Source organism: Corylus avellana, chromosome ca6 (assembly GCF_901000735.1).
Source record: "Corylus avellana chromosome ca6, CavTom2PMs-1.0".
NCBI lineage: Eukaryota > Viridiplantae > Streptophyta > Magnoliopsida > Fagales > Betulaceae > Corylus > Corylus avellana.
The window spans coordinates 4,969,743-4,985,042 of record NC_081546.1 but is presented as its reverse complement, the minus strand read 5'-3'; the positions used below and the strand labels follow the sequence as shown (position 1 = coordinate 4,985,042).

The window sequence follows — 15,300 nt, the reverse complement described above, 5'->3', positions numbered from 1 at the left end:
CAGTTGAACTCCAAAGATTCCCTTCTGAAATGATTCACTTCGTCCCCAGTTTGTGGGTTAAAATAACACACCACTTCCCCTCCCACATCATAATCAAATTAGAACAGCAATTAAACAAGCAGTCCAAAAAGAGATTAAAAGTGCCACAAGCTTTCATTTGGGCAAAAACATCAGGGCTTCGTGAAACTGCACCTCGACAAGGCTGACTGATATGCACAAATGTAATGAATACAATGCAGAGTGGACTTACAGGAGACATCATCAGAATATTTGGTCACTAAGAAAAGAAAAAAGAAAGGGAAGAAAATTTTATATTAAAAAAAAAAAAAAAAAAAAGTAGTAATTTCTTTCTTTAATTTTACTGTGGCAGGGTCACCTTGGACCAGATAACTCAACTGCATGTAGATTTTCTGTGGAGTCAACAATCCAATCAGAGTTGGGATGAGGAGCGAGTTCCACTTCCTGGCGGAGAACTTCCACCTTCTGCCACTCATCCCATCTCTCTGCCAAGCCATCACCTTCAAGCATTCTCACAACTTCCGACATCTTCGGCCGGTCCATTGGGGAGCCTTGAGTACAAAGCAGCGCCACCTGGATTAGCTGCTCCACCTCAGCTTCTACGTAATTATTCTGGAGATCAGGATCAACTAGCATTTCTAGTTTCTTCTCTTTCAGTAGTCCTTTCACCTGAGAAAGAGTATCATTGGTGACCTTAGAGCACTTCTAATCAAGATTCAAAATTTACCTATTGGGTTTCTACAGGGACAAGTTTTGTTTTGCTAGGTTCAAGAAATCACACTCAGCTGACTCCAAGTTTGTCTTCCTTGGTTTCATACATTAACAAGGGAATATATATGTGAATAGTTCATCAAAATTCTTCACTTTTTGGCAATTCCCCCGCCAGACTAATAAACTTGGTTATGTTTTCTTTTTCCTCTAACGGTGTATAGAACAACAATTCAGTATGAAAGATGTGCAAGCAAAACCTCTACAGCAAATATTTATCTTTCCTCATTTCACTTGAGATTTATTTCCTTTTGGTACATAGAAGTAGTCTTGGACTGGCAACTTAAAGAAATGCCTAAATATTCCTAACCTACAATCAAAATAAAATGGAAGAGGAAAGTGATTGAACCAATACAGTGCATATATACATACCCAATCAAGCAGCATGACATCATCATCATTTGCAAGCCGAGCAAGATCAAAAGCCCTCTGTCCAGTGATTAGCTCCAGAAGCATAATCCCATACCCAAAAACATCAGTCTTCTCAGATGACTTCCCGGTAGAGAGGTACTCTGGAGCTATATGCCCAATTGTGCCCCGTACAGCGGTTGTCACATGGGTATCCTTGTAGTCCATAAGTTTAGCCAACCCAAAGTCCCCAACAACAGCCTCAAACTCCTCGTCCAATAAAATGTTTGCAGCTTTTACATCACGATGAATAATCTTTGGGTCACAATGATCATGCAGATAAGAAAGACCCCTTGCAGATCCCAAAGCAATCCGCTTCCTTGTGGGCCAATCAAGGGGTAGTTGAGATGGTGGTCGTTCTATAGGAATATATAAACAAAAAAAGGTGAATAGACTTTTCTTTTTTATTGGCAAGTTACACGCACCCAATGGGACTAGAACCCATGACCTCACCCTCTACCTTGCTACAAAGGGAGGAAGTACCATTTGAAAAATACAAAAATACAAAGGTCATTTCTTCTGGTAGGTTGTGAAGTGGCTGACAATTATAACTCACTATATACTTCATTATTTAGCATTTTATTGGAAAGAGATATACACATGAAATTATAAAGAATAAAAAAATTGCAAGGGTGAAAAGTTGAAATCTGATAATAGGCAGAAGAATTCCACCCAAAGAGACAAAGGAAACAGTCTATGTGGAAGCAGTAAAAAATATCATAAAGATGTAGAAACCACTAACAAGCTATACCTCTTAAACATGATGCAACGCTTCCATTAGCCATGTAAGGATAAACAAGAAGCCGCTCAGTTGGTGTCATACAGAAACCTCGTAACCGGAGGAGGTTTCGATGCACAGCCATGCTGATCATCTCTACTTCTGTTTGAAACTGCAGCTCACCACCAGGTGTGCGCTCTTCTTTCAGTCTTTTTACAGCAACCAGTGAACCATCTGCCAGACGACCTTTGTAAACCTTCCCAAATCCACCCCTACCCAGAATGTTTTTGTTGCTAAAACTATCTGTTGCAACTTGTAATTCTCGTAGTGAAAACCTTTTAAGCTGCCCCAGATGGACTTCTGGATCCTCCTCAGCTGAAAATAGATGTACAGAGGTGACGATCTATCCACCAAACAAGTTAAACACATCCAACATTAGTTAAATCACTAACCAGGCACATCAAAGAAAAATTCTTGAGGTTTCCTTCTACGCCACCATGCAAACGCAATTGCAGGGGCTGCAAATAGCAAAGCAGCACCTGCAGCAACTCCTCCAGCAATTGCCCCAGTGGCACTATTCCCACCTGAAATGTGATGGAAAAGAAATATTAGAACACTCGTGCATATCATATCTCCTTCTGATATGCCCCCATATACATAGCAACTGCCTAAAACATAAACATGATCAATGAAATAGATGTAATCCACCAAAATTTCTAGCCTAATAGAATGGGTTACTAGCCAATGCATTCAAATTAGGAGTTGAAGTTCATCTGAATTTTGGAACTAAAGTACCTGTAAAAAAAATGGTACCAAAGTTCTTGAAAATCAATAGCATTGAAGAAAAGAAGAAGCAACCTATGCAAGATGCAATGCAATTGACATGCAGACGGAGGACCAAAATGAACATCACCACTGGTTGTGATGTTCATTTTGGTTGCTATATAAACAATAAAAATTTAATTTATTTTTAAAAACAAAAACAATAAAAAGGGAAGCATGAAGTAAAGTTTCTTGGTTGCTATATAATAAATTAAAATTTAATTAAAAACTACCACTTAAATGAGATCTCAAATGGACATTGACAATGATAGATCAATGAAAGCATGTAAACAGCAAAGCCAAAATCAGATTTCAGAAACTGAGAGCAATCATGCGCCCACCAAAAAAAAAAATTATGCCTCAGGATGCAGACGTACTGAGCAAAAGTAGCATCAAGCATCATCTTAACTCTGAAATCTTAATGAGTAACAGTGAGATCACCTGGTGTAGAAATTGGAGGTGGTGGAACAAAAGGAGGAGGGGGAGAAAATGGAGGAGAGCCTGGGCAGGGGTGCCCAGTAACTGGGCCACAAAGACCCAGGTTGTTAGCAAAACTGCAAACAAGAAAACGAGTTATCAGCATACTCCTAAAAATCAAAGTCAATGGACACAACTACAGCTCACATAATTAGCAACAAAACCTGATGGGGGTAAATAACGAAAAGGAGCCATTGTCTGGAACTACTCCAGAGAGATGGTTATTTGATAGATCCCTGCATTTGGAAAATGCAACATGAAAACATAGAATTCTTTCAATCAGAAAATGCCTCCACACACGCACACTAATGACAGAGATATATTGAATATTGAGATAATCTTGGCACTCACAGCACTTGCAGTGAAGTGATATTAGTCAATGACATAGGAATAGGACCCGTCAGGCTGTTGTTGTTAAGCCGACTAACCTCGCACAAACATTAGAAGAAAATATAATATGAAGATCTAAAAGCAATCAAGGGATGCTACACAAAATTGGAATCAAAATGAACTGGGATCATTACACATCAATAGGACTCTGTATCCAGAAAACTGAATGTAACATTCGTTCTGATATATATTTGTGCACTGTGGAACACAATTAGAATTTAAAATTGCATTCTCTCATTAAGTTGCCAAGAGCCCAGAGATTATGGAATTTTGGAATATCAACCAATAATATAAAAATTATTTTCTCTTTCACTACAAAAATAAAATGCAAAACCTCTAGAGTTTTGCAAAATTTCTTTGCACTTTACCATCCCAAGAATATTTCATACAAGGTGTGATGCATCAAAAACCTAATTTCAATCTTAAACATGAAGAATATAAAGTTTACATGTTCTGTTACATAAATTTTCCAAGTAATTGCATATTACTATTCCTATTTCTTTTTATTTAAGTATATTGTACGGAATAGAAAATGATTTAATTAAATATTTGTTTCTCAAGGTGCTCATTGCAGTTCCTGGGCCTTTGGACTCTTTGTTAGGCCTCTAGAATAGATGATCCGAGAAGTACAGAAATGACACACTATGAGAAACAATTTACAAATACACCAACAACATGGAAAGAACATTAAATAACACTCACAGAAATCTCAGTTTTGACAGCTTGCCCAATGAATCTGGGATGGGACCGGTAAAACTGTTCAAATAAAGATCCAAGCTCACCAAGCTAGTAAGATTCCCTAGGTCACTGGGAATTGGTCCACTTATGTTGTTACTGTAAAGCTCCCTGTCATAAAAATTGGATAAATGACTTGTGCAAGAAATGGTTTAAAATAGCAAATAACGTCAACAGAAACAAATCAAAAGACTACCATCTAGTACAATCTTTATAAACCTAGTCAAAATCTAAATATAAAGTGACACTAAGAGGCTTTCTAGCTATAATTTGCGCTAAGAGCATGTCCCTCTGGCCTTCAATGGGATACGGCCTGGATAAAATTCACAAGAAATTAAAGTAATAAAACAAATGTGAACCTAACACTTTTCTTTGGGAATTTGTGCCAGTGTAAAACACTGCACACAGTCTATTCTGAATTCAATAACAGCTCAATAGATAAAATATCTCAAGAAATGGATGATGATGGATGAATATATCAAACTGAAAATATCACTTAGCAACAGAAATTAATGCCATCATACAGATTCAACAAGCAGATGATTGTGCTTCTCATTCTTAGATATATAAATACTCAATTTCATCTCATTATGACATCATCATACTCTGGAGCTGCAAGTAAATAGTACTTAAGTTGATAGCAAATTCCAAACTTAAGGCACAGCTAGATTAGTTGTAAGATCTCGTGGTGGTGTACCAGAGACTTGGGAATTGGGATGAAATGTCACCTTCACCTAGGAATATTAATTGGTGAGATCGGGATACACCGTGACATATCTACAATCGCCACTCAAAGGGACAAAAAAAATCCTCCAGTTATCAAACATATTTCTCCACCACATGAGCATGGGTAAGAAGCAAAATTAGAACAATCAAGACTACAACATCCCCTCAGTCACAAGAAAGTTCTTACATGGAGACACAATGTCATTCACTGCAAATGGTATTTCAATCTACAAATTACAAAATCTAACCCGAACCACCCAAGACAAACGAGGTCCTACTAGATGTTTGAAAACAGATTAGTTTCACAAAACAACATCCTTTCTATAAGATGAAAAGGTTTCATTAAGGCATCTAGAGATGACAACTTAACTAGTGGTATACAGGGCCGCAAATAAACCAAGTTGTTCATAAACAAAGAAAATGCATTCCCAACATCAAAGAACCAATTCTAGAAACTAAAAAAGGCGGTAAATGATTTTGAAGCAACAAGCATGACGTACAAATACTGTAAATTCCTGAGCAGGCCAAGCTGAGGGACAAGTGTACCAGACAAAGCTGCATTCCCAAGATCACTGAGATAGCACATTAAAACAGGCATCAGAATAGATGTTAGTGCAAATCATGATTCAAAATTTTTGTAAAGTTACAGAAAAAATCCAAAAGTTACATCATGTGCATGGAAGACACAAAAAGACAGACAGCTTACACTCTTATGACACTATTATCATTGTTGCAGGTGACATGAAACCATGTACAGGGGTTAACGAGGGTAGGATCCCAACTCTGCAGGACACTGTTAGGATCCTGTAAGTTGGTCCTTAGGCTGTGCAAAGCATCACCTGTTTCAAGAGGCAGTAAACACAATTAGGTGCTGACTATAAAAGGCTATAAACTTGAAAAGACATACTGAGAGAGTAAACTCATCTCCAATTACCACAAACACCGCCAAATGTCTCAAACAAAGCATGCTGAATGTAGCTCAAAGCAATACATTGACACTAACATATTTCATGATATATAAATTTCTTGAGTTTAAGCTAACTAACATCGAATGTAAAGAAAATGTACCACTAAGTTCAACTAGTGGATCCCTGGTTGATCATAAATGGGGACAAATGGTATAAAAATGATAATTTTGTATCAAGTAGCTTGGCTTACGGCCTTATTGAGAAGGTTAAAACCTACTAAAATTATCTAACACTGCCATTATTCTCACGGCATCATCCACTCACTACTTATGCACTAATGTATGCGCCCAACATGAACCATATCCAAATCATCTGATAAGGGCATCCAGAAAAGAAAGAATTGCCTTTAGAATTCTTTCAAGAACCAATGTCACTGTTGTAACAAAAACACCAGACTGCAAGTAACAACTCTCTGTTGCACTAAAGGATCAGCACCCATCCACTCAAACTTATTACTTTGAATAGAAACAAAGTAACACAAAGCAATCAATGAAAGAAAATGACATTCTAAATTAAGAAATACCATCAATAACAATTATCACACAACTAACTAGACTAAGTTAAACACACCCACTTACGCTAGCACCAAAAAAGAACCTTTTTTGTCACAATTAGGGAAAAAAAAATACCTCCCACTCCCAAAAAGCGATAAATATTGCAAAAACACTAAGAGAGCACAGCAAGTATATCCAAACAAACCTTCCATGTTAGCTGAAATCAAGCATAATGGACGAACCACCAAGATCAACCAGAGTAAAAGAGCAGCCCCAACAACCCTCACTTCCATCTCTGTCAGTAAATCCCTCTCAGATCCAAACAATATTCCACAGCCACCAAACCCACCATCACAGAGAACCCTCACAAAAACCCTAGCACCCAAATCTCACAAAACAATCTCCACCATTACAAAACCAAAAAAAAGTTACACCCAGAAAAGAACCACAATCCAAACCCCGATCTCTTCCAGAATGCTCACCAGTGTGCCCAAAAAGCCACCCTCCCATCACCATAAACACACCAACCAAAAACAATCAAAGATTTTCCCAGCCATTTTCTGCTCTCCTTTCTCAAACAAACAAAAAAAAACTATCCCTTTTCCCCCTCTCTCTCCCCCAGCGAGTGTTGAGTGAGTGTGTGTGCCTGGGGGATTGTTATCTATCTTTCTCTTTTCCTTTTCTTTCTTTCTTTTTTTTTTTTTTTTCATTTTTTAGTGAAGCGTGCACACAGAGAGAGAGAGAGAGAGAGAAAGATGGACCCTGCCCGAAACGGTGCTGACCGCTGCCCGAACGCAGTCAAAACCAGTTGCGCGCTATATCGTGGAAAGTGACGTGACTCGGGGCTGTGGGTGCTGAGCCCAACCCCGTTCTTTTGCTGGTCAAACGTGTGGGGTTCTTTTGCCACGCTCAGATTCGGTCCTATTTTCTTTTCAAATCCTCAAAACTTCAATTACTAGTGCATTTTATTAAATAATTTTTAGATGAATTTTTAATATTAAAAAAAAATGTGATTTTTTACATGTATGTTTTAAAATTTATATATATATATATATATATATATGAAAATCACTTGTTTTATAAGAACATAGGTCAATTTAATATATTGAACCAAAAAAAAAAAAAAAATCAATCAGTTTTGAGAAAAATTTTGTCGATTACTTTTATGCTATGACCTATTTACACATTTCCTTCTCAATGGTGTCATGGAACATCGGCGCGAATATTCGACCCATTATTTTTGTTCATTTAATAAAGAAGTTTTTTTTTTTTTTCAATACCTACGCTTTTTTGGAAAGGTTTTTAGATGTAGATGAGATCTAAGTGAATTTCATATAAATTTTATTGTATGAATTTGTTAGAAACGTGAGATAATGTGTAATGATCCATGAAAAAATACTAACCACATTTGCGCTATAATTCATTATAAAACATAATTTCTCCTAGTAACTAAGCAATGTGGGACTTAACACTTATTTTTATCTTTATAAACTACACACTCTATGTGGACTTATTCTCATCTTTCCAATATAGGACCGAAGTGTTACATAATAATTAATGAGCAAGAAGATTGTGATATATGAAACGAATAAACGAACAAAAACATACTCTTATTATGAGTTTTTTTTTTTTTTTTTTTAAAGCATGCTTCAAATAACCCTAAACATAGTTTTTCTTTTTGTTTTCTTTTCACATATTTATCTACTTTTACAGTCATGTGATTTTTATGCTTGCTGGGGTTCCTATTTGATTGGTTCAAAGCCAATTTATATGAGGCCTCGCAAAAAGAGTAACTACTTTTATATTGGTTATCTTGGCATATTTTAACTGACTTTTTATATAAATTATTTATAAAAAAACAAAAAACACTTAAAATATGTGTTTAAAAAAATATAAGAAATGGGTTTGAAGTAGTTGAAACAATAAATAAGGTATATAATTGTTTTAAAAATCAATCACAAATATGAGGAATGGAGAATTTTTTTTTCATAGCATGAGGATGGAGATTTATTTTTTTTTATTTTTTATAGAAGTAATGTGTTATACGACTATTATACAACTTGATGACATGACAATAAAAATCAATATTTGTTAAAAAACACTAAAAGACGATTTTTATTATCACATCATACGACAATCACATACAAAGTTGACTCCACAATATAGGCAACTTCTGTTATGGACCTCCATAGAGGAATTTTTCATAACGACATCTCCAACTTAGGTGGATAAATGTTAGGTTTATAAACAAATTTTACAGAAAAACTTTTACAAACTGATGTTGCACAACGTGATTGGATATAAGATAAGTTCAAATTTTGAAAAACCTAATCATGTTGTACCACATCAATTTGTAAAAAAATTTATGTAAAATTTGTGTATAAGTCTAGCACTCCTCACTTAGGTCACTGCCTTAGACCCCCTAAAATAATGCATTTACCAAAAAATAATAATAATAATAATAATAATAATAGAATGTGAAAGGCCTTAAAAAAATTACTAAAAGGTCATTTGGCATGCTAGGAGGACCTTAAAAATAGAAAATGAAAAACAAAAACAAAAGGGGACAATGGGTACTTAAAATCTAAAAAATTTTAGATGAGTTTTGTGTAAATTCTTTTTGGGATAAATGTAAAATTGGTCCTTGCGGTTGGCCTAATTTACAAATCACTCCCCGTTATTTAAAAAATAATTTATAGATCCCTATGGTAGGCCAAAATAACATTTTACACCCTGAACTCATTTTCCGTTAAATGACTTAACGGAATCGTTATATTGCCACACCACACACAATAAAAATAAGACATGTGTTCTTTTTTATTTATGCTTTTAAAAAATGACAAATAAGCTTTTCCATGTTATTTTGAGGCTCCAACACACACTCCACGTCAAATTAAATAAACATAGTCCCTATATATCCCCTGTGCCGCCATCGTCTTCATCTTCCCCAACGATTCTTGCCGTCGTATTCATCTTCATCTTCATGTCATTGTCTTCATCTTCCCCACAGATTCTTGTGTCCATATCCAAGTGAGCTGTTGGGTTTCATAATACGACTGAAATCGCCATCAGAAAATTGCTGGAAACGTCACGATGGTAAGCCACCTTGCTTTGAAGCTTTTTTACTTTCACCTTGATTTGAGTCGTATTACGAAACCCAATAACTTACCTAGAGATGGACGCAAGAATTGGTGGGGAAGATGAAGACAACAGCATGAAGACGAAGATGAATACGACGGCAAGAATCATTGGGAAAGATGAAGACAACGGCGGCACAGAAGATATAGAGGGATCATGTTTATTTAATTTGATATGGAGTGTGTGTTAGAGCCTCAAAATGACGTGGAAAAACTTATTTGTCAATTTTTTAAAAGCTTAAATAAAAAAATTAACACATGTCTTATTTTTATTGGGTGTGATGCGGCAATGTAATGGTTTCCGTTAAGTCATTCAACGAAAAATGAATTCAGTGAGTAAAATATTATTTTGGCCTACTCTAGGGACCTATAAATTAATTTTTAAACCACAGGGAGTGATTTGTAAATTAGGCCAACCACATGGACCAATTTTGCATTTATCCCATTCTTTTTTTTTCCCGCAGATCTTTTATCCATCTCTTTTGCAAATACACAACAGATTTAATGGTAGATTTACACCTTCCTTATATGGAGATGGACAAAAAATGTACAAAAAAATGAAAGCAAACATTTCTTTAAAAATTTCAAACAGGACAGAAAGGACAAGTGAGTTTTAAACTGCTATTAATGTTGTTAAGAATTTAATGTGAATTTTAAATGTTTATAGACACTTTGCACTATTTTAAATGGGTTTGAGAATATTTCCTTCAAACTAGTTTCGAGAAAATTTATGTCCAAAGCATATACACCTATCATTGTCCCTAAGGAGTAGCTCAATCGGCTATGAACCACGCCTAATGAAGCAAAAGTCACTAGTTTGAATTCCCCCTCCCCTTCCCTTGTGTGGACATGTCAAATATATATATATTCACCTATCATTTTTGTTTCTTTTTTCACTTTTTTGTTTCATCATCCCTAATCAAATCTTGAATACAAATATTTAATTAGTAATTTTCCATCTAATAAAAAAAAGAAGACGAATTTATTTAATTATATTATTACATTAATTAAAAAAACTTTACTTTAAACTTTTTGCCTCATATCTTAATTTACATTGAGCCACTTTGAATGATGTAACAATGTTTACTGTTTTGATAATACATGCCCCTTACCAGCCGATCATGTCAATTGAATAGACACTCTCTCCAAACTGTACCATCGGTTTAGAAACTTGTCATATATATATATATATATATATATATATATGTGTGTGTGACGTCTATTGCCACCCCCACCTTTCTTTATATTGTCTTTGTCTACCAACAAAATCATCTCATAGTAAATCATAAACCCTAATTGGACGCCGCATTTAAACATTTAACCAAAAGACAAATTTAAGGTTACGGGGTATAATTAGTTGTATATCTGTTCGAACGGGTGCGGAGCTCACTTGTCCTTTCATGTTAACTGTTCGTATTACATGCACGATCCATTTCATCGTTCCATTGAAAATGAAAGGTCCTCAATTCCGCCCGATCATTATGCTAGAAAAAGGGTTTATAAGGTGCCATTTTAAAAGGTAAGAATCGAACAATAATTTTTCTTTTTTTGACAAATTTTGAAAGAAAAAAAAAAAAAAAGATGGTTATTTATACAAAGAGAAACAAAGAAATTGGAATGGTAAGTTGTTTGACACCATTGAGTCAGTAGTGGTGTCAATTATGTGATGAGACCCTTAGGATGATACAAGTGTGAGTCGTCTGATTTGAGTGAGAAACTTTTATGTTGGACAAAGTTCAACCACTACCTCCACTGCCTCCTTTCAGTCGGTTGCAAGCTTAATTACTCTTGCAACTTTGATGTTCCACAATATGGTCTGTTTGGCAATCATATTTTCTCATTTCTCTTAAACAAAGTTGACTTCATTTTTTCACATTAACAAACAAATTTGTCCATTTTCTTTCAAAAAAATTCAAATCACATGTATACTTTATAACACATCAATCAATTCCTTCTTCCTGTTTTGTTTTTCCTCTCAAAATTCTTTGCTGTATACACCCGAAAAAGAGAAAAAAATTTTGATCCTCTCCAATTCATATAAATTGAATAATATCCAATTAATTATATTATAAGGGTATTTTTATTCATTCCAAAAGTGAAAAGACAAAAATACCCCTAAAATATAACTAAGATCTTATTCCAAATAGAGGCAAGTGTCAAACAGGATAATAAATGTGGATGATCTCCATGAACGTCGACCGCAAAGCATATTATGATAGTAGTATGTTACGATCTTTCATGTCTCATATAACTTAAGTTCTTTAGTATAATGTATAAAACTCAATCGCTTCTAATAAGAAATTAATGTAAAACTTAGTACTCATGAGCACCATTATACTCCACTACTTAATGTGAACAATTCACCCACTTAGGGTTTGTTTGGATGTGTATTTGAAGGGGTTAAAAGTGCGTTTAACACTCAAAAAGTCAGTTCGAAACAAAAAATGCCTGTTTGATAAAAAAAATTTAAAAGCGTTTTTAAGGGTTCAAAAAGCCTAAAAATGACCGAAACGCATTTTGAATAAAAGCTTAAAAATAAAGCTTTTGCCAAAAAAACATTTTTTGACTTAAAAGTTTTATTTCTCAAACGCAATCACAAATAATCTCCTAATGTAAGATTAAATTTCTAAATGTTACAGTCCAATTTATATCAACCGAAGAGGATCTAATTTACCATATTTATAGAGAATAATCCTCTTTCCAATCAAGAGGTATTTTGTTAAACAAGGTGAATGTTTTGAGGGGTTTTTTTTTAAAAAAAAATAAAAATAAATAAATAAAATAAAATAAAGGACAAATGAAGTGCCTTTGCAATGTGAAGTGTTCATGTAGTGGATGTATGTCCTTAGGCTCCGAGGGCTTCCGATATGGTGAAGTTGACCATTTGACTTCTTTTTTAACCTAGAATGAACATTTACAATTATCAAATCAAGCATGCCCTACAATCACGTAATTAGGTTTCATGATTGCGTTTCAACTTGTTTGACTTCCATCATAACATATATATTTGAAACGCATGCTCACACAAACATACCTAAAAGGCCTTACAAAAGCAGTTTACCAAGCTTTTTCCTTAACTAAGGCTCTACTTCTGCAGGATTTTTATAGAACCAAATATTGGTTTTATCATATATATTTTTTTCTTCTAAGCCAATGGTAAAAGAGATAATGAAAAACCAATTGAAAACGCTTCCAAAGCAGCCCATTTAGCTAAAAGATGTGCACAACACCAAGTCTTCTTGCTATGAAAAAAAGGGCAAATGAAAATGAATATCGGAAATGATAGAAGCAAAATTTCAATCGCTAACGAGTTCCCGTTATTGAATTGCAAGGAGGATATTCATGGCAACACTTTTGAACTAGGTATAATTTGATGTTGTTGCATTGGTACTACTAAGGTTTTTGTCCATAGCCTTTGATTCCCAATACTTGCAGCCAAAATTAGAGTGCAGAGCTTAGTACTTGGAATTTGCTCCTATTCTCTTCCAGAAAAATTGACTGATTTCTGTTTGGTTGAAAATTCAGCAACTTTTATCACCATATTGTGTCCAACCTGTCCCTTTCGGGCATCATTTTCTTGAAGAAAATGATGGCGTCCTTCACTCTTTGAAGTGCCAAAGAAAAGGTACGAGTGGGGTTTTAAGTTTGCATTCCAATTGACATCTACTACTAGTGTTGGAGACAGGTGGAAGACTGTCTTTCTTTTGACAAAAATTTCCAGCATACACATCACCAGCTTCCATATATATTAACAAAAAAAAAAAAAAAAAATTTTATAGTTAAATCGTATTTCACGTTATGAATAAAAAAAAATATATATTATATTTAAGAAATGAAAGACAAGGCATGCATTAAAGAAAAAATAACAATGGAAAAATAAAAAGAATATTAACAAAGATTTCATTGTATATATATATATATATATATATATATATATATATGTTGTGTTCGAAGCATTATAGTTTTTACTATAAGTCTCTTACATATTGATGTAGCAATTTTCACGTCAATTACTAAACAATTAAATTTACATGTTAAATTTTAATATTTATGCAGCACTACATGACACTCATAAAAACTGCCGCCTGGGCTTTTTTTTTCCTTCTAATCTATAATATAAAAAAGGGTTATAAAGAATCGAATAGTCGAAATGAGAAGAGTTCTCCCGCAAGAAAACCCAAATGGAAAGGCAACACAGAAAGAAACAGACAGTAGACAATGAATCCAAACAAAAGTTGGGTATTTTTAAAGATTACACGAAGCGGTAATCAAAAGTAAATGGACTCGGTGAGGAGCCCAAAAAAGTTGGGTATTTTTTTTTTGGAGGGGGGGAGGGGGGTGTATTTGATGATTGTTTTGTATGTGCAAATAGCCACAAGGAGAGGGCCCTAATCGTATATATTTGAACTAATTTTTGGTTACTTTAGGAATAAAAATCTTGACTACACTAATGACATTGTTTAATGTGTTTCCCCAAAAGCCAAATGGGAATCTTCAGCAGAAAAAACCCAAATAGTCAACAATCTTCAAACACTTGTGGAGGGTCCCCTTCAAAAGGCTATTGCCTTTTTGTGAATGGAGAAACTGGGCCCTGCATATGTGGGTTGACATCTTTACACGTGTCCACTTATTTTGGTCTGTTTCACACCTTTGTTTTGCTGTTTTCTCACGCTGGACTTTCTGGATAAATTGTATTCGTGTTTCTTAATTTTTTTTTTTTAAAAAAAAAAAACAATATATATATATATATATATATATATATATATATATATATATATATATTTGAACAAATATATTAATAAACAATCCAAGTCAAAACATTCTTTAAAATAAATAAATAAATAAAAAATACTCCCAAGGCCAAAACACATTCACAAAAACTTTATTTCCTTTATATAGACTAACCGAAAAAATTTAAACATTTTCAAAACTTGTATGGATATTTTCATGCATGTTAAAAGTTTTAATGATTAATTAAATTTCTTACTAAAAATTGTAGTAGATTTAGATTAAAATATTGTTTGCAACCCCAAAATAGAAAAAGAAAGTTAAATTATATCTATCATGCTTTCACATACTTTTCATTGGGATTTGGCTTACGAGATACCCAACACAAGATAAGCTTACGAAATTTATTCTTATTGTTCACTTTCTTTCTTTTTTAATAAAAGTTGACTCTTTAATTTGTTTCTCTATATAATTTTTTTTTTTTTTTGGCTTATTTAGGCTTATGAGATGCCCAACACTAGATAAGTTTAGGACATTTGGGATTTGGCTTATACAATTTTTTTTTTTTTTTTCATGAAAATCTGAAAATTTCAAAGATCACGACACAGTAGAGCAAAAAGCTCTTATAGCACAAATCATAAAGTTCTGTAAAAATCATAATCACATGCTATGAGATTACAAAGTCATAGATACAAACAAAAATTCTTACAATCAGGTGTTATCTATAACTTCAATCTTCCGTTAACTTATGTATAAATACAGTTAAATAGCAGATCAATTCCAAGCAGACTAGATCTAAGACATGGGTAGCCAAATTTTCTAACAAAATTTATTTAAACCGATCATGAGAGATAACCTCTCACACCTAATTATCTAAGTCGTGAGAAGTAACCTCTCACATCTAATTATTC

General features: G+C 34.1%; 1 protein-coding gene across 1 annotated transcript; it reads right to left on the bottom strand.

Moving 5' to 3' along the window:
• Window positions 1-129: 129 nt before the first annotated feature.
• LOC132184267 (somatic embryogenesis receptor kinase 2-like) lies at window positions 130-7,218 on the bottom strand. Its single transcript, XM_059597833.1, has 11 exons — window positions 6,730-7,218; window positions 5,769-5,901; window positions 5,563-5,634; window positions 4,304-4,447; window positions 3,563-3,634; window positions 3,376-3,447; window positions 3,176-3,288; window positions 2,365-2,496; window positions 1,946-2,287; window positions 1,159-1,553; window positions 130-687 (listed from the first exon to the last, which is right to left on the bottom strand). The coding sequence occupies exons 1-11, from the start codon at window positions 6,815-6,817 to the stop codon at window positions 373-375; spliced, it is 1,878 nt and encodes a 625-aa protein (XP_059453816.1). The 5' UTR covers window positions 6,818-7,218; the 3' UTR covers window positions 130-372.
• Window positions 7,219-15,300: the final 8,082 nt, after the last annotated feature.